The sequence below is a fragment of the Osmerus eperlanus genome, chromosome 3, assembly GCF_963692335.1.
Source record: "Osmerus eperlanus chromosome 3, fOsmEpe2.1, whole genome shotgun sequence".
In the NCBI taxonomy this organism is placed as follows: Eukaryota; Metazoa; Chordata; class Actinopteri; order Osmeriformes; family Osmeridae; genus Osmerus; species Osmerus eperlanus.
Window position 1 is genome coordinate 15361456 of NC_085020.1, and position 20671 is coordinate 15382126.

The 20671-nt window shown below is 43.4% G+C and overlaps 1 protein-coding gene across 1 annotated transcript in view; it reads left to right on the plus strand.

Annotated features, from left to right (window-relative positions):
- Positions 1–20671, plus strand: part of itgb2 (integrin, beta 2) — a 48699-nt gene that overhangs the window by 10897 nt on the left and 17131 nt on the right. Inside the window, exons 8-14 of the mRNA XM_062457383.1 lie at positions 17048–17206; positions 17321–17416; positions 17548–17637; positions 17898–18035; positions 18136–18326; positions 18433–18665; positions 19065–19284. Of these exons, the coding sequence (XP_062313367.1) occupies positions 17048–17206; positions 17321–17416; positions 17548–17637; positions 17898–18035; positions 18136–18326; positions 18433–18665; positions 19065–19284 (1127 nt within the window). The remainder of the gene's footprint in view (positions 1–17047; positions 17207–17320; positions 17417–17547; positions 17638–17897; positions 18036–18135; positions 18327–18432; positions 18666–19064; positions 19285–20671) is intronic.

Below are 20671 nucleotides of genomic sequence, written 5' to 3' on the forward strand. Positions count from 1 at the left end.
AGACAGTACTGTCTTTAACTTCATTTTTCATTAACTTCTTATGACCTCTTCGTTGAATTTGAATATAATGTATTTGGTAAATGGACATATCATTAAACCCATTTTATGCATGGATTTGTGTAGGCCTACAGTATACTGTGTGTGAGAGATTCTAATGAATGCTGAATGCGAGCCTACTGGCCTACATTTTGTTCGCACATTATGGGCTATGATGACTGAACACATTTATTATTGGCTAATATGTGCTGTTCACAATAGAGGTTGCAATTGGTTATTTTTTATGGTTATATTTTATTGCACTGCAAAATATTAATAACAGGGGGCCCCCAAATCAGTTTCCGCCCCCCTCTGAGACACAACCTTTGCTCCGCCCCTGTGTAGCTTGTTTCAAAGGGGGTTCGCTTGTTTCAAAGGGGGTTCGCTTGTTTCAAAGGGTGTTCTTAATGAATTATGCAATATGAGTATGCTAAATGTTTGAAAATATCACTAGAAGGGAAAAACTTAAGGGGACGGACCCACCTGCAACCGACGCAAGCAAGCACACCCTACAATTTCCCCAGAAATTGTACCCTCTCTAGTTATGATAGTTATCTAGCTAGTAGGTAACATGTCCCAATCCCTGCCACACGCTGCGTGTCCACTACAGCGTTTTTTAATGCTCTGCACCGCTTGCCTTCCCACAGTTCACAACGCTCGGGGGCGTATCCGACAGGTTAATACAGAGTTGTAGTTCTCTAAGGTCACTGTTAGAGCTGTAATCGGGCCTTAAAAGTTAGGCCCGACAAGGACCGAGCCCGACAGAATTCGGACCGAGCCCAACAAGTAAATTTTGATTGACAGCTTTTTAAAAGCCCAAACCCGTTTACAGCCCGACATTATTCAAATGTGCGCACGCACACAGCTCTTCTGCCTTTTGTCAAGAACGAGTCATTTATATATTTTTTACATAATTTATTCATGACTAACTTAGGCTATAGGCCACTTGGAAGTTGGAACAAATAAATAAAATAAGTCCTCTGTAACATCGTAACATCTCAGCACTCTAAATAGGCCTAGGCATTACATTTACATTACATTTAGTCATTTAGCAGACCAAGGCCGTAGCCATGGAGTCAACATTGGGGGAGACGAATTACATTTTTTATGATAATTTCGGACAGCATGCGTGGTTGCCTGTCGTAGCGTAGCACATTTATATTTTTATATCAATATATTGGGGGGGGGGGATTTTGACCAGATTTGAATATTGCGATATGTATTATGATTACGGCCTTGTAGCAGACGCTCTTATCCAGAGCGACTTACAGTATGTACAGGGACATTCCCCCCGAGGCAAGTAGTGTGAAGTGCCTTGCCCAAGGACACAACGTCATTTTGACGGCCAGAATCGAACCAGCAACTTTCTGATGAATAGCCAGATTCCCTAACTGCTCAGCCATCTGGGGTCTGAGGCATACACTTACGGTGCGTGTCCACTGCAGCGACGCAAATCGCTTGCCATCGCTCGCCTTCCCACAGTGCACCACGCCCGGGGGCGTGTCAGACAGATTAATGAGAGTTGTAGTTCTCTAAAAGTCGTTCGTATAACGTCATGGCAAAGTGTGCAGACTTGGGTTTACTTATTCGCAATATCAATCAAAATACAACTCTACAACTCAAAACTGTTTAATAGACATACACGTTGACGTGTGTAAAAAAGTTTTATTATATATCGTATTTCTTCGAATAAACGCCTCAAAAGTGCAAGAGTGTACCTGTAGAAAAAGCAAGCAACAGTAATATAATATAATTCGCAGCGAGTATAAGAGGTTAAGTCAGTTACAGCTAACCAACAAGAGCAACAAGTCCCTCAGTAAGAGTCATTGTGTTCCTGGAAGGGAGCTAACATCAGGTCCAGCAAATCATTCCTAAGTACCGTTGTACTCCCGGAACAAGTGCGTCTTGAGCCTTTTCTTGAAGGTGGGGAGACAGTCAGTGTCTCTGATGAAGGGGGGGAGGTGATTCCACCATTGGGGGGCCAGACAGGAGAAGAGCTTGGGTTGGGAGCGGGCGCTCTTGAGAGGTGGGACCACCAGACAGTTGTCAGAAGACGACCTTAGGTGGTGGGTGGGGGTTTAAGGCTGGAGGAGAGACTTGATGTAGTCGGGTGCAGTCCCGTTCACTGCTCGGAAGGTCAGTACCAGGGTCTTGAATCTGATACGGGCCATGATGGGAAGCTAGTGGAGGGAGATGAGGAGCGGGGTAACATGGGAGCGTCTGGGTAGATTGAAGACCAGACGGGCCGCTGCGTTCTGAATCCTCTGGAGAGGGCGGGTTGTGCATGCTGGGAGACCGGCGAGCAGCGAGTTGCAGTAGTCCAACTTGGAGAGGACAAGTGCTTGGACTAGCAGCTGGGTGGAGTGCTCAGACAGGTATCTCCTGATCTTCCGGATGTTGTAGAGGGTGAATCTACACGACCGGGAGACTGCAGCAATGTGGGCAGTGAGGGAGAGCTTGTCATCCATGGTAACCCTGAGGTTCCTGGCAGAGGATGAAGGGGTCACCATCGCAGATCCCAGGGTGATTGAGAGATCGTGGGAGATGGAGGGTTTGGCCGGGATGATGAGAAGTTCTGTTTTGGCGAGGTTCAGCTGGAGGTGGTGCTTGGTCATCCAGGCGGAGATGTCTGCGAGGCAGGCCTCGATCCTAGCTGAGATCCCCAGATCAGTCGGGGGGAACAACAGGTACTGCTGCGTGTCGTCAGCGTAGCAGTGGTAGGAGAAGCCATGGGAGGTGATGATTGGTCCAAGTGAGGTGGTGTACAAGGAGAAGAGGAGGGGTCTGAGGACAGAGCCCTGTGGGACACCAGTGGAGAGCTGGCGAGGGCCTGACATTTTGCCTCCCCAGGACACCTGGTAGGATCTTCCCGACAGGTAGGATGAGATCCACTAAAGTGCAGTGCCAGTGATGCCCATCTCAGAAAGTCTGGCGAGCAGGATCTGATGGTTAACCGTATCAAATGCTGCAGGTCCAGCAGAATGATGAAGGATGACCTTGAAGTCGCTCTGGCAGACTGGAGGGCAGTGGTGACTGACAGGAGGGCAGTTTCTGTGGAGTGGCCAGTCTTGAAGCCCGATTGGTTGGGGTCAAGCAGGTTGTTCTCAGAGAGAAAGTTTGAAAGTTGGTTAGATACAGCGTGTTCAATTGTTTTTGAAAAGAAGGGTAGCAGTGATACTGGTCTGTAGTTCTGGAGGACGTCAGGGTTAAGGGAGGATTTTTTGAGTAGAGGGGTAACTCTGGTCTGTTTGAAGGCAGAGGGGAAGGTGCTGGAAATAAGAGAGGAGTTAAGGACATGGAGAAGAAAAGTTATGATGGAGGGGGAGATGGTTTGAAATAGAGGAGAGGGGACTGGATCAAGGGGACAGGAGGTGTGACGATGAGAGAGAATAAGGTCAGAGATCTCTGCCTCGGACAGGGGAGGGAAAGAGTTAAGAAATTTAGTTGGGTCAGTCATAGAGGGTGGAAGTAGTGGGTTTTAGCACCAGTTATGTGAGCAGAGAAGGATTTAAGGAGGGAGTGATACTTATCAAGGTCCAGACCGTCTTTGGACTTGCGCCATCTCCTCTCAGCTGCCCTAAGGGTGGACCGTTCTTCACGAATAAGATCCGTGAGCCAAGGGCAGGGGGGAGAAGATTGTGCAGGCCTGGTTGACAGGGGACAGAGAGTGTCAAGTGATACAGTTAATATGGACAACAGGGTGTTGGTGGCAGTGTCAGTGGGGTGGGACGTGAACACGTCAATGGGAGGGAGGGAGGATGTTACAATGGAGGAGAAATGGGAGAGGGATAGGGAGCGGAGGTTGCGACGGAAAGTTACGAGGGGTGGGGAGACAGGAGGAGTTGGGAGGAGTGAGACAGAGAACTGGATAAAGGAGTGATCAGAGATGTGTAGTGGGGTTACAGAGGTTAAGTCAGTGATACAGTTACGTGTTAGAATGAGGTTGAGCTGTTTGCCTGCCTTGTGGGTCACCGGTGTGTTCAGTAGCGTCAGGTCGAAAGAAGTCAGGAGAGACATGAAGTCAACGTGTCAGGATGAGGTCGAGCTGTTTGCCTGCCTTGTGGGTCGCCAGTGTGTTCAGCAGCGTCAGGTCGAAGGAAGTCAGGAGAGACATGAAGTTGACTTCGCCACTGGCAAATTTGCCTTTCATCAACCTCAAGTTCGCGTGCTAGATCTGTTGCTGCTGGTGAGTGCTTTCTGCACAACTTTCTGTTTGAAAGCTAAAGTGTAAGAACGTTTCGGCATGCTGCTTCAGATTTCTACACAATAGACACGTGCGGCTTCAATTTTACAATAAGCTTTGTGTTTGACCTCCTTGTATATTCTACAATTCACTAAATCTCTCTTACAAATTAAACGCCGCCCTCGAATAAACGCTGCACCAAAAATGATCATTGTGTAATAAACGCTGCAGCGTTTAATCTAAGAAATACGGTATAGCAAGTTTGATGTGAATCCATCACAGATTTGCTGAGATACGACCCAACCTTCCTATTTGGAGGCACTGCTGCCAATTGGCTGTACTGGACAAACGGTTTGAAAAATCTAAAACTTTTGTGAGGATTGGTCTGAAGATAATCTGTGCCAAACCTTTGCAGGAGGAGTAGCATTTATTCAAAATGGTGGCCGCATTCATTCGGCTAGGATCACAAGTTAACATGTGTCAGACATGGGATCTCCCAAGATATCACAAGACTAATTAAGGAAAACAAATCAACAGTTATTGGCCAAAAATGCATTTTTGCTTAATGCATTAAGCAAAAATTAGCTTTTTTGGAACCCTTTATAACAGGGTCCCGAGTCCCAATACAAAGTTTTTTTTTAAAGAATTAAAAAAAAAATATATATATATTGCGCCCAATCATAAGTCATTTAAGGTTACCTTTCCTATAAAACAGGTCTATAGCTTGCTCTTTTATTAAACAAACTAAATGGCCTTATGTTATTTATCTTATTTACACGACGGCGTGTCATTTACATTTAGTCATTTAGCAGACGCTCTTATCCAGAGTGACTTACAGTAGGTACAGGGCCATTCCCCCCGAGGCAAGCCCGATTCCCTAACCGCTCAGCGACCTGACTCCCATTTCTGTCTCTATATGGCCGCCCCGCCTGCCGCCGCCCCCCCAAGCTGTAAACCTAGGGGAAACACTGCTTAATGATTTACCAAAGGGCCCTGAATTTGTTTAACTTCTATCTTCTAGTTATTTGCGTTGTGGATTTTAAATTCCTATTTTACTTTTACCTATTACTATTATCCCAACAAGAACATACACATTAACAGTAAATGAAATACACACTCTTGCATGTTTCCAGTAAATACACGTTTAGTGTATTTTTAGCAACAACAAAAACACATTGACCATACATTACTTGGTATGCGAAATACACAACTCACATTCACACACACAGGCCGGCACATACAGAATGATCCCCAACTAAAACCCGTTGATACGATGCTCGGGTGCGGTGAGACCTAAAACCAATGGTCACTTCACTCCATTGAGCCAAACAAAATAATGGTACCGTGTGTAATTTTGTGTGTCTGTCAGTGATACCTCTATGGAGGATTATAGGGGCCAAAACTAAATAAATAATTGAATGGTTAAATACTTGGATAAATAAATAATTATACAACACAAATGCCTAATTGACATACAAAATATATAAATTACAAATTAAATGAGACTCTAAATATATAAATGTTACATGTATTTGTATATATATATATATTCACGTTTTCATGTGTTCACATTTATTTATTTATACTTTCATTTATTTGATCATGATATTCATGATTTGGCCATTTTGTAATATATTCCTTAGTGCTTATCGCCCTATACAAAGGCGTATATTTTACAAATCAGTTTTGTATTTCAAGTCAATCGGAGCTACGGTTCATTTTGAGAAGAATTGTTGCTTTGGACAAATCTTTATTGTACAGAAAATACCAATACGGCGGCCGTTATAGGTTCTTGAGGCTTTTTTGTTCCTCATGAGCAGTAAGGCATATACGTATATTAAGTTTCAGAATTTTGGGACAAATGGGATGCAAATGGAATCACTTTGAAAATTGGCAAATTGGGGCATGGCCTGTAGCGCCACCTTCTGTCTAAAGTGGTCCATGTTTGGTATGGTAATTACTAATGCTCTGCAGTATCAACATGCCAGATTTCACAACTTTTTACAGTACTGGTCTAGGGGCTGCCATTGACTCCCATTACACAAGAAAAATACCACCAATAACAATAGGTTTCCTCCTGGTGGAGGAATCCTAATAATACTAACAAATATAGCTGCAAGCAGCGATGCGGGTTCCTCCACAAAATGGCAAAATATTATACAAATGTACATTGTAGAAGATTGAGAGTTGGACAACAAGAAAGCAAAACTACTTCATGTTTGTGAAAGGGGAACCGCCCGTTATTCTCCTTTTGGAAGAGGAGGGTGAGGAGGATGTTCAGGAGGAAACACCAGGCCCTTGTGAAAAGAGGATTTAGTGACTCCTATCTGGCCAAATGGAAGTGCATCCACAGACCCAAAATCTCATGAATCCCATGGAAACAAAGGCAAATATGTGAGATGTACTGATGTGGAGCACAAAATCATCCAAGAAGCAGTACTTCTCTTGATCCAAGATGGCGCCGATGATGGCTGCCTCGGTTGCTAGGTGCGCTCTGTATTGTCTTGTTTTGTCTGTTAATTCAGTGTTCTGCCAAGATTTCCGGGGTTCTCTAACAAGAGAAGTACTTCTAAACATCAGGACTACAACTCCTGTGGATTTATTTCCCACTTTTCTGCTTCCAGCAGCAGATTTAGTGGAAATTCTAGCCAGTGCCGCGCTAGGCTTTGCCCATGCAGTGAAACGCCGAAGAAGGGGAAAGCGAGGGGAGCGCTAGTTCGGCTACGCAGACGTGGAATCCGAACAGTGCTCCCAAGTTTTTTTCTCGTATGTTCACTGTGCAATAAAATGGACGAACTTCAGCTACTGATGGTGAAAAACAGAGACTTTCTTTCATCTTCGGTTTTGTGCTTCACGGAGACATGGCTGTGCGATTTGATCCCGGACACCGCATTACATCTGGCAGGCTTTCAACTCGTGAGAACTGACCGGGACACTGCACTCTCCGGCAAAACCAAAGGCGGTGGTATTTGTTTCTACATCAACAGTGGCTGGTGTGTAGATGTGACAGTGATTCTGCAACATTGTTCTCCGGATCTGGAATCATTTTTTATAAACTGTAAAACTTTTTACTCGCCAAGAGAATTTGCGTCACTCATTTTGGTCGGAGTCTACATGGTGCCGGGTCCACAGGTTAAAGAAGCCCAATGCATGCTTGCCGACCAGATTCTGAGTGTGGAGCGAGCAAACCCGGATTCCCTTGTTATCGTACTCGGCGACTTTAACAAAGGTAATCTCAGCCACGAACCTAAATACAGACAATTCATCAAATGCCCAACCAGAGAAGAGAACACTCTGGATCACTGCTACACTACAGTCAGTAGAGCCTACCACGCCGTCTCTTGTGCAGCACTGGGTCACTCTGACCATGCCATGGTCCATCTGATTCCTGCATACAGGCAGAAATTAAAGCTCTGTAAACCTGTTGTGAGGACATCAAAACAGTGGACCAGTGAGGCTATGGAGGATCTGCGGGCGTGCTTGGACTGTACTGACTGGGATATGTTCACGACTGCTACCAATAGTCTGGATGAACTCACAGAGGCTGTGACATCATACATCAGCTTCTGTGAGGACTGCTGTATTCCAACACGCACCAGGGTGAACTTCAACAACGACAAGCCCTGGTTCTCAGCACAGCTCAGAAGGTTGAGGTCAGAGAAGGAGGAAGCATTTAGGAGTGGGGATAGAGACAGATTCAAGGAGTCGAAGAACAGGTTTAGCAAGGCGGTGAGAGAGGCTAAACGACTGTACTCAGAGAGACTGAAGCGCCAGTTCTCTGCTAATGACTCTGCTTCTGTCTGGAGAGGTCTCAGGCAGATTACCAACTACAAGCCCAGAGCCCCCCACTCCACTAACGACTCCCGCCTGGCCAACGACCTGAACAAATTCTACTGTAGATTTGAAAGACAATTGGACTGTCCTGATCTACCCCCTCCCACCCAAGAGGCCTCCCCCCTCCCCCCCTCTACAGTGACGACTCTCTCCATTCAGGAGAGTGAAGTTAACAGACTTTTCAAGAGGCAGAACCCCCGCAAAGCAGCTGGGCCGGACTCTGTCTCTCCTGCCACCCTCAAGCACTGCGCTGACCAGCTGTCTCCGGTGTTTACCAACATCTTTAACACCTCCCTAGAGACATGCCATGTGCCAGCCTGTCTCAAGTCCTCCACCATCATTCCTGTGCCCAAAAAGCCAAGGCCAACAGGACTCAATGACTACAGACCCGTCGCCCTGACCTCTGTGGTTATGAAGCCTTTTGAGCGCCTTGTGCTGGCACACCTCAAATCCATCACCGACCCTTTCCTGGACCCACTGCAGTTTGCCTACAGAGCCAACAGGTTGGTGGATGATGCCGTTAACATGGCCCTCCACTTCACCCTACAGCACCTGGACTCCCCAGCATCCTACGCCAGGATCCTGTTTGTGGATTTCAGCTCTGCCTTCAACCCCATCATCCCCACCCTGCTTCAGGACAAGCTCTCCCAGCTGAACGTGCCCGACTCCACCTGCAGGTGGATCACAGACATCCTGTCTGACAGGAAGCAGTGCGTTAAGCTGGGAACACAAGTCTCTGACTCCCGGTCCATCAGCACCGGATCTCCTCAGGGCTGGGTCCTTTCCCCTCTGCTCTTCTCCCTGTACACCAACAGTTGCACCTCCAGTCATCCATCTGTCAAACTTCTGAAGTTTGCGGACGACACCACCCTCATTGGGCTCATCTCTGACGGGGACGAGTCTGACAACCTGGTGACTTGGTGCAGCCAGAACAACTTAGAGCTCAATGCTCTTAAGACAGTGGAGATGGTTGTGGACTTCAGGAAGAATACAGCCCCACTTACCCCCATCACCCTGAGCAACTCCCCAGTCAACACTGTGGAGTCCTTCCGCTTCTTGGGCACCATCCTCTCCCAGGACCTCAAGTGAAGAAATTCGGCAGCTGAAGAAATTCAACCTGCCAAAGACAAAGATGGTGCACTTCTACACAGCCATCATTGAGTCCATCCTCACCTCTTCCATCACCATCTGGTACGCTGCTGCCACTGCCAAGGACAAGAGCAGACTGCAGCGTATCATCCCCGACGTTTTTGGAGTAGAATTGAATGAAATACAAAATTGTTTACACACTGCCAGTGAGCGACCCAAGTCTGACTGAGGCTAACGTCAAAACAATGCACTCTCACTCAAACTGCAAGTTTTCCACATCACAAAAATAATTGGAGCATCTGGCTAAAAGCACAATTCCCACATCTCTTGAATGCTGCTCTGCTTGACTGTTTTGGTGTAGAATTGACTGAACTGTAAAATTGTTAACTTATGTCATGAACATGACGCGGCCAAGATATGGCTGCCGCCTAAGACTATGCGGTCTACCTGGCGTCCGAACTCACTCAAATTCCAAAGACTTTCACGACCCAAATCAGAATTCTGAGCTGGCAGATATGTGGGGAATCGCTTTTACTCCTACAGGCTGCCCTCCTTGACCTTTTTGGTGAAGAATTCACAGAGATGGAAAATTATTCACTAATTATAAACACAGAGGGAAAAAACTAGGTACTTTTAGAGTTCGGTTTTCCGTCACTTCAAACTCACGATCTAAAGGTCTAAAAGTGCTCAAACCTTAACCATAATTCAACAGTAGTGTACTTTCACGAACCCAATCATTGATTCTAGCTTACAATGTGTAAAAATAGGTGAAATGACTTACCGAACGTGGCTGCCTCCAACACGGCTATCAGGCGATTCCAGTTGAAAACAACAATGGCCGCCAAAAAATAATTTATATTCCTAACTGCGAGCTGCGATTGGAAGCGAAATGAAACAACAGCTAAAAACCAAGGAGTGAGGGTGGGGGCTTGGTCAGCCCACAATTTCCAGAAAGGATGTGTGTGTGTCTCGCCAAGCTCGCGTGTGTGTCAAGGGGCAGGATGAGTCTGTGAGAATTTGGAGCGTGCGCGCTGTGGAGCAATTCAATTTAATACGATCATATTTTGACATATCAAGGTGAAATTGCGTATGGTACTTCAGAATGATGTAATTTTGAAGCCAATAAGGTTTGAAAAACCATCAGTCAAAATTATATATGATTTATTGACACAAACATATTGAGGCAATGTGTACATTTACATAAATAGACCCCCTTTCAGCCATTTGGTATTGCATTTCTTATTCCATTTCACCCTATATAAAGACATGTATTCTACACATCTGTAACAAAGTCGATTGGATCTATGGTTCATGAGGAGAATGTTTTTGAAGGTTGTACCAAATTGGGACAGTACAACAAAATCTGTCATGGGGGATCCTTATGGGTCCTTGAGGCTTTTTTGTTCCCCATGAGAAATAAGGCATGTATAACAATTTTCAGGGGAAATCACGTAGACTTTGGGCATGGCTTATAGCGGCACCTATGGGCGTACGTGGGCCACTAGCCGTCTGGGAGTAGTGAGTGACCTGTTTTGACCAAATTTGAAAAAATCGGGTCAAGGACTTTTTGAGCTATTGAGCCATTTCATGAAGAAATACAATAATAATAGGAATACTAACAAAAACAACGGAGGAACCCTAATAACAATAGGTTTCCTCCTGGGGGAAACAGCTTATTGTTCTATGCAGTAACTGAACACTTCTCAGCACTGAGAATAGCTCACTGGGATAAGACGTGCTCCTGTGAAGTGCAAGGTCATAGGTTCCAATCCATCCACAGACATCAAGCATGTCATAATACTGGATTATCTGTTTAGCGAGACAGGAAGCCAGGTATGCCACTGGAGCTGTCTAGCAGTACTGTATTATCATAATGGCAACGATTATGTTTCATTCTGAGGGGATTTCTACTCAAGAAGAGCCAGAACTATTGTGCTTTGTAGATATAATGTTGCTACATCTGGCCAGCGCATCGGATTTCTTGCATCATAACTTCTTAACAGTTTGACCAAAAATAAAAAGATTGGATTCTATGTGGCATACCAGGTCGTAAAATATAACACTTTCCCATGTCGGACAATTTGGTCGTCATTTTGAATTTTGTCGTAAAATGATATATTTACTGAGCACATTGGCTTATCGTTACAAAACTCGGTATACGTCTTTTGCACAATGCCATGAAGGTAATCAAAACGTTTCTGGGTAGCGCCACCCTGTAGGAAAAAGTATAATGCAATGTAAAAAAAGCACCAAAAAAAATTATTAGTTTTGCTTTGCTTCTTTAGCTACTCAATTTCCCTCTTTTGCGCTGCTTGGCCCCTTGATTGCAGCTTGCAGCTATATTTTATTTTTATAATTATTTCTTTTCCCACCTTAGCTCGTCCCACAATTGTTGCACTACATACACAATGTCGCTTTCAAAATGTTTGTCTTGGTCAAGATTGCTTGTATTGGATTTTACGTTCCGTTGCACGGTTTAGGCTTAAAGTTTTTGTGGGGAAAAGTGAAGCTAACGGTGGCTAACTAGCTAGCCACAGTCAGATACATCACTAACACCACTAACGTTACGAACACACACGTGATTACTTATAGTAAAACATTAGATTAGCAGCTTGTTAACTTCTGGGAGATAGCTAACTACCTAAAACGACAAGACAGCTGCAGAAACGCCACAGGCAAAGGCCAGGGTGATAACTACTAATTTAACATTGTGATAAAAAACACAATTGTGAAATGTAATGTACAATATGATATACGCTGATATTATTAGTACATCTACTTTCGGAAACAGTAGTCTGCTATCTCACTGAGGCGTTGGCATCATAACATTAGCTTCTGTTGCCCGACACATGCGACAGTGGTCTGTGATGCATCCGTTTTCAATCGTTAAAATAAACATTCCTCACAAATGTTTATTTTAGGATTTATTATGACATTAGATTAGACATTGGATGAGGGGAAATTGTGCCTCATTTTCGCTCATTTCATCCGATCAGCCTAAAAATGTGTTTCCATATAGTTGAAACGTAGGCCTACATCTACGAATGTGTGGTCTCAAAGGGGTCTGCCCTATGTTCCCACATTTCTAAGGATTTTTTTTTCACTGACAATTTTGAAAATTAGGCCCTATGTTCCCACAGACCTATGTTCCCAGATGTATTTAGGGTTAGGGTTGTCAAAGGATCCTCAAGGCTCCTTTGTTTGAATGCACCTTGGAGAAATAATGAATAGAAATGCTTACTAGATAATTGGTGTATTTGCATAGGATGTGTTAGAACTTGCTTCCATATGTGTATTGAGACGGGATGGATTAGCAAAAGCTTGCAAATGTTTTAGAACTCTTTTCCATTTTGTTATGAATTAGCAACTTCTTGCTGATGTGCATCTAAGATAAGATGTGTTAAACCGTCTTGCGGAAAGTTTCAGATAGGAGGCCTCTGTATGACAGCTAGACACTGTTTGCGTATGATTTCTTAGAAACTGCCTGCATAGGATGTGGTTAGAGAACTTTCATAGAGGAAGCCACACTTTACCTTTTAGAGAGTGCAGGTTACTTGGAAACATGCACGATACCTGGATACGTGCGTCATAGCACAGTCAAAAGTTACATTTGTCATCAGTTTTGAAGCATATAAAATGATTTGTATGTCTATGTGTGACGGAGAACACGAGACTTCAGAGACAAGAGCAAGAGAAGAGAGCACCTCGAGTGCTGCCCCATCTGGGGCAGCGGGCTCACAGAAGAAGTCAGTGCGATAGACAGGATATAGCTGTTGAAGTCTTACTCTGTTAACAGTTTTAGTCAATTATTTTCATATATCCTGAAAATAATAAAAGACAAGTCGTTCTCCGTCTTCCCTTGTGCGCCCCTCGCCGGACCCGGGAGGTTCGCAAAGCGCCACACGCCTGGAACCGTGGTGAGTCCCCGGGAAGTGTTCAGCTGTTCAGGCTCACTCTCTCTCAAAAAACAATAGGTGCGGTGTTGTGTCCTAGAGACAACGAGTGGAATAAGAGCGAGAAGAGAGCTCTTGATCGTTTTGTCTGTAAGGAACTGTTAACTGGGAGAGAAATATAACAAAGGAATAAGTGATCGACAAAGAGTGATGTTTGCCAGGGAAGGCCAAAAACATTTGCTGTAATAAAGATCTCTTGATGTTGTATTCAAAGCCCAGCGCAACACTGTAGTAGGTTGGGTGCAGGGATTCTCGAAAGGGAGCCTCTGACCAACTCAGAACCAAACGTGCTTTCTCCGCGCACGCAGCCTATGTAAATTCGAGAGACCCCGAGCGCAGAGTGCGTAGGGTCACGCGCGAGATAGGTGAGGGCGTCGGAAGGGCGCTGTGCATGCATGCTCGCAGTGAGCCCGGCCTCGTTCCTTCGACAGGGTCAAGAGAGTTTGGAAGCTAGCTAGCTCCTTCAAATCGCCAGCTACAGAATGGTGAACCCTTACTTTTGAAAAAGCTCTTAGAAATGTGGGAACATAGGGCTGTGGGAATATAGGGCTGTGGGAACATTGGGCAGTAGGGAACATTGGGCTGTGGGAACATAGGCACGCTCCCGTCTCAAATATAGGCCTACATAAAGAAAGATTTTTCAATTCGGGCTCATTCAAACAATTCCCTCAGTGAAGGTTGGGGGGGGGGGGGGTTTCCAACATTTGTTTTGACAACCCAGTCATTTGGAGCAGATAAACATCTAAAAACATGCAGGGCTAGGCCCAAGGACAATGATTGAGAGAGGCTGATGTAGAAGGGAGTATGAGAGAAGCTGACAAAGTTGAATGCGCTTTTCCTTTCTTACAACGTGGATAGCTGGTCACATGTGCGCCGAGTCTCCAGACCAGGGATGTTGTTACTGGCAAGTATCACTTCCAGTAAACTTCTTATTATAGCCAGTTTTCCCAGATTTCAATCTTATTTAAGTTTTTGGAGGCATATTTTCAGTTTGCCGATGGAGATACTGCCAGTGAAAACGTTCTTAGAATCAGCTTGTTTCAAAGTCGGTTCTTTATTTAGATGAGTGAGTTGTAAATATTTCCAACGGTCCCCACAGCGCAAATTATTTGTCCGAAACGATAGCTAGCTAGCTTTAGTTAGCTTCCGTTACCTAGCATAATACTCGTAGCAATGCTACTAATCAAATCAAATCAACATTTATTTGTATAGCCCTTTTTACACGCAAGCATGTCACAGAGGGCTTCACATACGCCCATAGAACTGCCCCTCAACCAACCTAAACCCTCAGGGAAGACAAGGAAAAACTCCCAGAAAAACTCACTACAGGAGAAAAAATTGAAGAAACCTTGGGAGGAGGGATCCCCTCCTCCAGAGACAGTTGGTGAAAGAGAGGAGCAGAACACAGGTTTAACATAGTCATACAGCAGGGAAGTGTCAATGGGCTTTGAAACACCAAAATCCATTGTTCAACTTGGTAGATGTAGGAAGGGACGGGGAAACTCGCTGTTGCCCGTCATGGAGACTGGTTTCCGGTTGGCGACCAGGTCCAGCGTTGGCAGACCGACGACCTGGTGCTGACAGCTCAAATCCCCCACACCACAGGGGATGTGTGGAGGGGGAACAGAGAGGGGAGAGCAGCGATTAGAGAAGGCCAGGAGCAGCTAACAGTTACAGTCATATTTAGAATGAGATCCCCACCGGTCAAGTGTGGACTAATGCAGCAATTTAGCAGAGCAAAAAAAGGGTATTTGATGCAGCCCTAGACACTAAGACAGCGCCAGCCCCCCTCGGTTGGAACATGAACTCTGTTCCAGGGGAGAAAACTCTAAAATAAGTTATATTTATATAATAAGGGTGAGAATGCCCCGTCCCCCGTTGTCACCAACTAGTAATGGAAACTATAACAATAACAATATACAGTAACAGGTTTACTTTATTTGTAAAATCTAGATGTTACATGTAAAAGTTACATGTGATACACACAAACAAACACACACCCCAGGTTTACATAGAAAGTACATATACACACTTACATTTAACAGTCATAGAATTGACTAAACAAGAACGTTTTTAACCTAATTTTGAATGTCGAAACAGTATCAGCCTCCTTAATTGAGACAGGTAATTTGTTCCAGAGAAGAGGTGCTCTATATGAGAACGCCCTGCCTCCAGCAGTTTTTTTCTTAATTTTGGGAACCACCAGATAGCCGGCATCTTGAGATCTAAGTGTCCTTGTGGGGCGATAGGGTGCGAGAGGTAGGGTGGTGCCAATCCATGCAGAGATTTGTAGGTTAGTAATAGAACTTTGAAATCAGCTCTGGCTTGGATAAGGAGCCAGTGTAAAGAGACGAGAGTAGATGTTTTGTGATCAAACTTTCTGGTTCAAGTCAATAGTCTAGCAGCAGCATGCTAGTGATACTTGTTAGCCTCCTCATTAGTACATTTTGAAGCCATACGTTTGTCGCATTGTTTTTATCTATCGATGAATGAAGGCAATATGAGTAAATGCTTAAAAATATCAATGGAATGGACAAACTTGATGGGAAGTTTAAGTCACATAGGTTAGGAAAATATTTGCACAGGATTGCCCAATTTCTTTGTTTTCATGCAACTGTTTCAACTATGTGAGGCTCCCACACAGCCTATCACCATGCCCTCTTGCAGGGTAGGGTATGAGAAGAATCTCAGGGAAATGAGAAGAGATCACTATCATTCTTCACTTCACTCTTATTATTGTAGGATATTTTCGTCAGAAGTATTTCGGATCAAAAAGAGTCGGAGTGGAATATCTTTCAAATTTAAGGCAACTTGATGGTTTATTCAGCAATGCAGCAGTTGATACAGGAAGACATAAAAAAGCTAGAGACTCATTCCTATAATCTAGCACATTATATAGTCAAATATGAGGAAGCCCCCTTCCCTCCATAATCCTATCTCTCAATATTTTCCCACACTTTCTCTCAGTTTATTCACCCTCTCATGAGATGACATGTGTTCTTGGCTATATCAGTCTACGGTCATCCTGACCGGCTCTCTGTGTTCCCTTTCTCCTCTTAAGGAGGGGACAGATACTCATAACAAAGGATATGTTCTTCTGTTCTATGGGTTTCTCCTTTTAACCTCTGGCCATACCCCTTCCCCTATCTCTAGGTGGCGTGATGATTCTTATCTTTAATATAATTCCCAGTACTATTTACAACAAAATTTCCTGTGGAAGTGCAATCAACGCACACTCCCTCAGATGTTGGCACGTTGTGGTAACATCTAGCCCTCCCTACCATGTAGGAACATTCGTCATTCTAACCTCTAGTCTGTGTAATCAATACATTTTACGCTACAACATTATTTTGAATGTTGTGTGTGTAATGTTTAAATGAGCAGCAACAAATGTAAGCTTTTTAATCTATGCAATCTTCATAAATAATAAGTATGCATACTTATTTATAAGTAATTATACCAAAATATTTGTCCAAATTTAAGTTAAAAAAAACGGGCCCATCTGTAACAGACGCAAGCACACCTCACAATTTCCCCTAGAATTTGTACCCTCTCTAGTTATAATATAAAATTTGGACTGTGTTTGAAAATAGGATTGACTGGAATTCTCAACATGTATTAGTAGTTGAGTATATGTGCTAAAAGACACAAAGTTTTGTCAAGAAACAAATATTTTTGAAGTGCTTAGGTTTAGGTAAGAATTATTCACACTTTACTTTTACGTTACTAATAATAATGTTATATACATGATGACCCTTATTCAGATGTTTCTTCTGTGATTACATTGTTTCATTATGAATGCACAGTATTTGTGGTTCTTATGTCAGACATCTCAACCTGCAGAGACTCATTTCCGGGAGGTGGCTTCTCCCCCACCCCATGATGTACCCCCTCAACCAGCACATGAATGATGCTGCTATATTCATATGCAACTCAATACTTTTTTTCACAGGACAAAATTGGTTGGAGAAATAGCAGCACTCGGTTGATAGTACTGGCCACAGATGCTGGTTTCCACATGGCAGGGGATGGCAAGCTGGCTGGCATACTGGAGCCCAACGATGAGAATTGCCACCTAGAGAGTCAGCTGTATGCCAAGAGCAACAAGATGGTATGTGACAATTGGTAAAATGCTTTAGTTTGGGGTTTTACTGTGCCACCCTAAGTTGAATTAATGTGGCACAGTGTCTGACTATAACAGTTGTGCGGTTATTGTATTTATTAGGACTATCCATCTGTTGGTCAAATAGCGACACAGCTGAAAAATAACAACATTCAGCCCATCTTTGCTGTGACAAAGAACATGGAAAAGGTGTACATGGTAAACAAATGTTTTAAACAATAGTCATCTACTTTGCTCTCTATAATATACACGTTTCACGTATATTTACTATGTTAATACATGTTTCTGTTTATTTATTATGTTGCTCTATGTAATTACTTTTATCACAGGATCTTAGTGCCATGATTCCAAAGTCTGAAGTGGGAGTGTTGTCTGCTGACTCCAAAAACGTAGTAGAATTGATTAAAAAGGCCTATGATGTAAGTAAATATTTGCTTACTATTTTTTCCCTGTCAAGTCATCCTGGACCTAGTTCAGAGGAACATAATTGTATATAATTTCAAACTACTGAACTGATTTGAACCTAATAAAATAATAAGCTATTATATCTATCATTTTGATCTAAATAAAGTGTTCAACTCCTGGCCTCAGGTCATTTTATGAAATGGGTCAACAGAATGGATCAATACTGTAAATACTACAATAAATGAACTGAGGGTTATTTTGAATCCTTCCATAGAAACTATCCTCCAAAGTCACTGTGACACATGGTGAACTTCCTGAAAATGTAAGGGTCACATACACCCCCATCTGCAAGGGTATTGTGGGAACCCTGGGTGACAAAGGAGCATGTGAGAACGTTGGGGTGGGACAGTTGGTAAGTCGTAAAAAAACATCTCAGTGAAAGGTCAATATTTACATCAAAGCTAAACAAATCATTTAAGATTTATTATCTCTCTGATTGCTTTTCTTTCCAGATTATGTTCAATGTCACAGTGATAGCAGATGCATGTATCGATGAAACATCGTTTTTTATTGGTCCCCTTGGCATCAAAGATAAGCTGCTAGTCAAAGTATCAACTCGCTGTGAGTGTACATGTGACGATCCACTGGTTATCAGCCACTCACACTGCCATGGCAAGGGCAAGGTCAGCTGTGGCATGTGCAGGTAGGACAGCCATCAAGTCTATTTTTTATAACTCCATAATATTTTAATTTACTTTGTTTGGAACCTTATGCAAAGTAAGAGACCCATTTTTGTCCAATCTGTGCAGCTGCAATAATGGATTTGTGGGGCAAAAGTGTGAATGCTCCATCGGTGAAAAGGATGAAAGCTCTCTGAGGGTGGCATGCCGGCGCAATAATGGCACTGAGTGTGAGGGACGTGGGGATTGTGTGTGTGGCCAGTGCCAATGCCATGCCCAGGAAGGTGGCAGCACATACCATGGTCAATTCTGCGAGTGTGATGACGAGAACTGTGAGAAATTCCAGAACAAACTGTGCGGAGGTAGCATCTATTTTTTTCTCTAAGAGACATTTAAAAATGAAATTCAAATGAATTAAACATAGACCCAACACATATTGAGCCAATCATGTCTAAATGAGTAAAATGTCTAAATGGTCTACTTCTTACTAAAGAAGTAGACCATTTAGACATTTCTTGTCAGATAATGCCACATTTGCATTGACCTCAAGTCTACCTACCTGTATAATCATCAAGATAAGCCAACCATTATCTGAAGCTTACACATGCTATCCATCTCTTGTGGATCTTGTTTATTGCTGCCCATCCAAGCACTCTAAAGAAGCTCTAAGATGTATTTTGCATTAATAGAACATTTAGTATTATTAGGAAGTTAAACTTAGCACAAACGATGTGTGTGTAATTTATCTTTTTTGCTTACAGGTAATGGGAAGTGCAACTGTGGCAAATGTGAATGTAACCCAAAATATGAAGGCCCTGCCTGTAACTGTAAGAAGTCAGATGAGCAGTGTCGCACACCAAGTGGATCTGTATGCAGTGGCAGGGGCACCTGTAAATGTAACCAGTGCGAGTGTTTGGAGGGTTATGAGCGTCCTTTCTGTGTTGTCTGCCACGGATGCGCCTCCACCTGTCAAACTAAAGGGTGAGAGGCCTTACTGTACTTACTCATCAGTTATTTTAGTGCTATATAACACAAACAAAAACTAAATTGTATTGGTAGATTTATCTTTGCACTCAAATTCCAGGACCCTGTTTTCTTTACTTTTCCCAGATGTTTTACCAACCAGAATTTAAGTTTTCAAAATCACAAAGGGGAAGCTAATTTAAAGCTGCTGTACTTTGCTCCAGTTTCTGTCAAAATGCTGCAAGCTGCTTTTTTTTTACCTGCCTTTTAAGGTAAAAAGTGTTCAGTCATTTAGACAAAGGTTATATCCTAAATAAGATTTAGATTTCTATCAAAATATGTACAGTTTATGTATAGCCTTTAATTGTGTGCAAAATGATGACAAAAATTATGACAAATTCTGCAACAACAGTTTTGCTAATGGTAACCCATCAATCCATCTTCATCCGCGGTTCGCTGTAACACCAGGCTAAGCAGGGTATTTCAGACATTTCTCTCTGCAGCAACAACTCGGTAGCCTGGCTGCCAGCCCAACTTCGTCCCGCCCACAAAAAAATTTGGTCGGGAAGTTGGGTCTGGAGGGTCTCGTATTGGGGACAACTACAGAAAACCAGAATCTGGGCGGACCAATGAAATTGCCAGGGCGGGCTTTATACGATGATGGACAGATGATCAACAGTAACGTAATCACCCACGTCACAAAAGAGCGCTTAAGTTGAATTCGTTTTGAACAAACATGGCTACCGCTGGAGATCTGGGATGTTATGATTCTGCCATCGAGTCTGTTTTAGAAGACATCGACAGCGCATTAATTTTGAAAGAGGAACAGAGAAACGCAATCAAGGCATTTGTCGATGGAAAATATGTTTTTGCCGTCCTTCCTACGGGATTCGGTAAAAGTTTAATTTATCAGCTGGCCCCGATGGTCGCGAAGAAGATGGGACACGATGAAAACCCAGTGGCCATTGTGGTTTCTCCTTTGGTTGCTCTCATGGAGGACCAAAAATTATACCCGTACCCTTAAATTATTTTTACAACACCGGCAAAAATCGTTTGTATTCATTCTTCAAGCATACTTCTTCAAGTCTGCTTGCAGTTTAGTTCTGTTGACAACAACTATGCGGCGCTTAACATACGTCACATACTACGTTGCTCTGATTGGTTTTAGATCTATCCAATTGAGCGAAGAGGCATTTGTTTTCCAGGTTCGTTTGAAACACGCCCCATAGTCACAGCCCAACGGAGAGTTCTCAGACTCATATTCTGACTAGAATTATGAGTATGACAACGTCAGGCTAACAACTCGGAGGTTTCCGAAACGAAACATTCTCCTCACCCTAACTACGCCTTCCCGTCATTTTTTACTCTTGAACCACTCTGGATTGAAGGAGTGTTTTTTGTCCTC